Source organism: Paramormyrops kingsleyae, chromosome 24 (genome assembly GCF_048594095.1).
Source record: "Paramormyrops kingsleyae isolate MSU_618 chromosome 24, PKINGS_0.4, whole genome shotgun sequence".
Taxonomy (NCBI): Eukaryota; Metazoa; Chordata; class Actinopteri; order Osteoglossiformes; family Mormyridae; genus Paramormyrops; species Paramormyrops kingsleyae.
This window is the reverse complement of record NC_132820.1, coordinates 28,039,831-28,045,830: the sequence shown is the minus strand read 5'-3', so window position 1 is coordinate 28,045,830 and position 6,000 is coordinate 28,039,831. Positions and strand designations below refer to the sequence as shown.

The 6,000-nt window shown below is 42.7% G+C and overlaps 1 protein-coding gene across 8 annotated transcripts in view; it reads left to right on the top strand.

Moving 5' to 3' along the window:
• The first annotated feature begins 4,871 nt into the window (after nucleotides 1-4,871).
• LOC111840391 (polymeric immunoglobulin receptor-like) overlaps nucleotides 4,872-6,000 on the top strand; it is a 43,085-nt gene continuing 41,956 nt past the window's right edge. For 7 of the 8 annotated variants that reach the window (XM_072706703.1, XM_072706702.1, XM_072706700.1 and 4 more), the window contains exon 1: nucleotides 4,872-4,980. In XM_072706703.1, coding sequence (XP_072562804.1) covers nucleotides 4,935-4,980 — 46 coding nt within the window. In that variant the 5' untranslated portion in view covers nucleotides 4,872-4,934. The remainder of the gene's footprint in view (nucleotides 4,981-6,000) is intronic. The other variant, XM_072706704.1, reaches the window with a different exon arrangement.

Sequence of the window (6,000 nt, the reverse complement as noted above, 5' to 3'; positions counted from 1 at the left end):
GTCTGAGCAGCCCCACACTGCTCACCCTTGATGATGGGGAAGGACCTGGAAAAGGTGGTCCAAAAATTGTCTGCTCCCCTGACTTCGGATGGTTAACCCCCTGGGGCCTGAGGCCTTTTTTCCACTTTCGAGGTAGTCTGACATGCCTTGACATTTTAAAATATTTCACCTATCTAAAAAACATTTATCCCAAAGTGATACATTTGCTTTTATTCAGCACAAACTCAGCACCAATAATCTGAGACCTCTTAGAATGTTATTATTCTATTTTTTGTTAAAATCAACTTTAAACATATACTTTTCAAAAACCTATTTTCAGACATGCTGAGAAATTGTAAAAAATCACATTATAGACATTTCTAGGTAAGACTTTTGAGCTCTGAAGCTTATAGACACAGGGGTTGGCTACACATAGGTGAAAGTGACATTCAGAAATTTTATATGGTTTGATTACTAAAGTGTTAGAACTTTGGAGTGACACTCTTTTTCTCAAAGTCAGTGGTCTTCACAATGAATATTGATGAGATAGGTATCCTCACACCTGTAGTAGTTTGCATACTGTCAATGGCCCATCAGTCTGGAATGTCACTGCACCCCACACCCATCACTTTGGAAAGGCAGTTTGAAATGCAAGAAAAGTAGCAACAATAAAATCCCTTTCACAGTTTATTGATAGATGGAATGAAAAATGAAAAACTGTGACTATATAAATATAGAAAGCGATAAATATGATGCAGTGACTATTATTGACGCTCTGGGGACGAGGGCATCATCGACCGCGTATCTTTCTCGTGTATTTCAGTTTATATCTCGCTGAAATCATTATGTAGAATCATGAAAAAAACACTGACTAAATCCGTTATCTGTCTTCTTTTCAAAACTTCCATTGTCAGAAGTATTAAAGTTTTTAAAATTAGGTTAAATAGGCAAAAAAGCAAATCGTGTCACCTTTCTTTGTTTTACTTGTGTCGGGAGCGTGTAGGACCGCTCTCAGCGGAAGATCGCTATTCACGTTCTAAATACGCTGCGTTTGAATCGGCGACCACGTGATTGCAGGCACACAGGCTTAGCCCACTGAGCTATGAACACAGGTATGAGCTTCACTGCTGAAAGTGGCAACACTGGCGCAAAGCTTCAGCGGCAGAGACGTATCCGTGTGCTATATTGTAGCCGATCAGTGTAAACACTACCCAGACATGTGCTCTTGTTTATTTCGGTCACAATGGGCGTATTCACATATTTCTTCACCCAATACTAACTGTCGGATTATCATGTTATTATCATGCGAATAGCGCGATTTGCAAGTGGGTGGGTGATCAGAGCCGCTTCGAGACGCAGACGCTTAAGTCAGTCACTCTTGTTCTTTCTATTGGTATCACGAAGCTGTAAAAATATATTTAGTTTCTACCTATATATATTTGAAAAGTAGACCGTCCAAAGTTTCTGAGGGTATTTTTAAAATGTGTATATGACAAAAACTCGCGGAGTTATTTAAACGGTCTCGCGAGAATTCTGTCAGATCCCGCCGGCGGGATCGCCGACCCCAGGGGGTTAACCGCAGCCATCGGAGCATCCCCCATTGTGGTCAAAAAAGCAAGAAAATACAATTGTACATTGGCACATGGAATGTTCGGACCCTTCTGGACATAGCTAAACCAACCGATAGGCCTCGCCGAAGATCAGCACTTGTAGCCCTTGAGCTTGCAAAGTATAATATTGATATTGCAGCACTCAACGAGACTAGGCTACATGGAGAGGATTCCCTGACAGAAGTTGGTGCAGGCTACACATTCTTTTGGAAGGGGGTTCCTGAAGGCACGTGCCGCATCCATGGTGTGGGGTTTGCCGTGAAGACCCACCTACTGCAAAAACACAAAGACATAAACCTGTCAAATCTATGAGCTCCAATATGCTGATGACTGTGCTGTCTTGGCACACAGCCCAGACTCCATGCAGCATGCACTAGATACCATCTCCAGCCTGTATCAGTCTTTCGGTCTCCACATCAATGTCAAGAAAACCGAGGTCATGGCTCAGCTCTCCACCCAACTCCCCTCACCATCCTTTTTTTGTATTAATGGAAGCCCTCTCAATATTGCCCACCAGTTTACCTACCTTGGTTCTACACTTACATCAGACTGTTCTCTTGACATGGAAATTAATCACCGCGTCAACAATGCCGCATCAGCATTCGGGCGACTTCGGAAAAGGGTGTTTGATAACAAAAATCTAAAGATCAGTACCAAAATCACAGTCTATAATGCAGTATGTGTTTCCACCCTGCTCTATGGGGCAGAAACATGGACCCCATACAGGCGTCACATAAACAGCTTGGAGATGTTTCACATTAGGTGCCTGCAAAAAATCCTCAATCTGTCCTGGAAAGACCGAACCCCCCATAGAGATGTTCTGTCATTAACTAACACCATTTGCATGGAAGCTGCTTTGGAAAAAAAGCATCTGCGCTGGGTTGGGCATACTATCCGCATGCCTGGCCATTGTCTTCCCCACCAAACTCTCTATGGGCAATTGTCCAACTCTAAACGGGCTGCTGGTGGGCAGAAAAGGCGTTATAAAGATTATACTAAGGAACTCCTGAAGCGCTGCAACATCAGCCCAAGTCAACTTGAGCCCCTTGCACTCATCAGACCAACTTGGCATGACGTCTGCATCAAGGCAACTGAACAAATCAGCAACATCTTTTTTCAAAGAAGGGCCGAGAGACGTGCCCAACGACACCAGCGGGCAGCCGGAATCGCTCCAACATCAGGACACATTTGCCCCATCTGCAAGCGAGTGTGTGGCTCCCGCATTGGCCTTCACAGCCATAAGAAGTGGCATCAACATCAATGGCGTTGACTCCCCCTCCCCCCTTCCCCCGGGAGCAAGCGTCGTCATCGGACACGATGGACAGCTAAGAGAGTATATATCTTTCAGGGAGGGAAGTCGTGCACCAATGATCCTCTCAGCTGTGCTCACAATGCGCTGTAGGGCTTTCCTGCTGTATTCAGTGCAGCTCCCACCCCACACAGTGATGCAGCTGGAAAGGATGCTTTCACTGGTTCCTCTGTAAAAGATGGTCATGATGGGTGGTGGAGCTCTTGCCTGCTTGAGTTTGCGCAGGAAGTAGAAGCGCTGCTGGGCTTTCTTTGCCAGTGTTGCAGTGTTGGTGGTCCAGGAGAGGTCTTCACTGATGTACACCCCCAGGAATTTCAGTAATTTCTGTGTGTAGAGTTAGAGGGATCTAAACAACCAGCTTCATGTGCAACTGAAGCAGGTCTGTGTTTATCAGAGATCAAGATCAACCTCTGGGGTTGAGACTAGACCTGGTTGTCTTTCACTCTGCAGCAGGTTTGGAGAGCTAGTTACCCTCTAGCTGGTAGAGATTGTGAGCCTCACACCTCCAGGCTTGTGGTTTCGGTATTTGGCCCAGCTTTCTGTGGGCAGTTTGCATGTTCTTCCTGTACCTATGCTGGTCTCCTCTCAGTTCTCTGGTTTCCTTCCACAGTCCAAAGACACGTGGTTCAGGTAAATTGGTGAGACATCATCATACTGTCTCACATAAAGGGGGCACCCTAGAAGGAACCCAAACATTTTTTTTACGTGAAGGCAGCCAATAGCAATGGTTTTGCCTTTCTAGAGGGCACTTCAGTGATGCTGTGATGGGTGCCCCCTCCCCCCCCACCTTGATCCCCGCCCTCCACCTTGCTCCCACCTGAGTCGACCACTGCACGTGATTGCACCACATGACACCTTTTTTGATGGCAAACATGCCATGTGCACACTCTCTGCACTCTTCCAGCACCCTAAGCAGTCCATTTCTGCATAGAGGTGTCTTGTAGCTGCTGTCGAAATGCTGGCCTGAAAACCACATGATCTTCAGAGTGTTTCCTCCCTCTGCTCTCTTTATTCTTAACCGTTTGTTTGGTAGCAGGGTCCTTGCGTCGGGTAGGAGGTGCTGGCGCGTCTGTGTGATGGGGAGATAGAGCTGGAGGAGGAAACCACACAGCAGCCAAATCAGGTGTCGTGGAGAGATGTGTAACTGATTTCTTTTTGAGATAAATCACACATTTAGTGATGACACATGAAAGGACAGCCACAGGTATATATCTAGGGATCTGGTTACATTGAGACAAAAAAAAATATATTATTATTTTTGCATAGGTAGGAGGAGTGTGTATGGGATACAGATTATTAAGGTTAGGGGTGTGTGGGTAGAGTGGGGATGCACTTGCAGTTTATTTAAGAGCAACTAGACATTGACTTGGATTTTGATGCCTTACTGTCAGCCCATGTCTTTTGTTGGCCTTGCTGTGGTTCCTCAAATTCTCTCTTTGTCTTTAGTTTATCCTGATTTTAGATATCTGACTCATACATCTGCCATCCCAGCACTGCTGACTGTTGGCTTTGAATGTGGCCATGACTGTGTCTGTGTGCAGTTTGCAGGCTTCCTCTGTTCTCATGGCATTTCTCCAGGTTCCAGTGCCCTGCAATGGACTGACATGCTGTTGAAGGTTTACCTTGCTTACACTGTGTGCTTCCTGCATTAGCATCTAGATAATTATACTAATGATAAATAGCTATGGTGAAACACAGCTCTTTGAGGCTACAGAGAAATCCACCTTTAATATAAATACATGTTAATTGTAATCCAGGCATGTCCTTTATTTGTGCTGAAGCTTTTATTTTATAAATTAATCTATTAATCCAATTAGAGTGTATTTTATGCTCTGCTGACAAATAATTCTAAAATGGCATGCTGAAGTGCTAAACATTCAGCCTTGTGGTTTTGTCACATCCTGTTTAAAGTGTCCACTCCCCCTTCATTCTTACGGCTGTGTGTGAGAATAGAAATTACAGAGACAGTGATGGTACAGAGGATGAGGAAGTGAGTGTCAGTCTCCACAGATCTGGGCTCAGTGACACACACACGTATGGATCCTCTGATGCTCCTGATTCTTCTCATTGCTGGGCACACAGGTGAGTGTAACTCATTACAGTGGAACTGAGTAGAGATCTCTCTCCTGCTCCTTCACACACTGTCAGCTGCAGTTTGGAGATCATGATGGAGATCTGATGCTATATCAGAAGGAATCCCAAAATGTAGATCGTGAAAAGATTTGCAGATGACTGCAGATGTCTTTAAAATTGCTAATACTATTTGGATTCTCACAGGTGTTTATATCACAGCATTTTCTATATTTTTAACAGAAATATTTTAGCTTGAAATAATATTTACTTGATGTACTTATTTTGTGTTACATGTTTTTTAGTACTTGTAGTATTTTTTCTGAATGGTAATTCTTAAGACCTGACCAAATTGATAACACTGGTATACAGTGATTTTGGTGCCAACGATGTCTGAATGGTTTTACATTAAGTTTATGGTGCTGATAAAGAATATGACTGGCTCTAGTTTCTGAGATATTTAATAGTTAATTAATTAATTCATCATTCATTTCATTACCTAAGACAGACCAAAAGCTATTGCATTTGTTATCACACACAAGTCGCATTGGGGGAATGCATTATTTTCATGGATGTCCATTATCTCAAAAACTAGAACCAATTCAGCAAAAGTAATGTGATTTTTGAATTCAGCACTCTCAAAATACCCTAAATCCATTCAAAAAACCTTGGCACCAGAAAATTATTATTATTATTTTTTTGTGGACCTGTGTAATTGATATTATAATATCCAAATATACGGTATGATACTGTCACATTGAATTATTTGTTTTTTATTAATTAAATAACATTTAGTCAATATCACTCAAATTAAATACAACAGCCTATTTTGTCACCGGTGCAGAGCTAAACCGAACATGTTTTAACAAATCTAAAATTATTCAGTTGCAGCTGCTGAGCTATACAGCCACTGAACATGCTTTAATACATTTATAATTGGATTATTCCAGATAATTAGATTTAGGTCATGGTGTAATTAAATGTGGTATGCAGTATTGTCCCCTATACTTGAGTTTCTCTGATTTCTTTTAC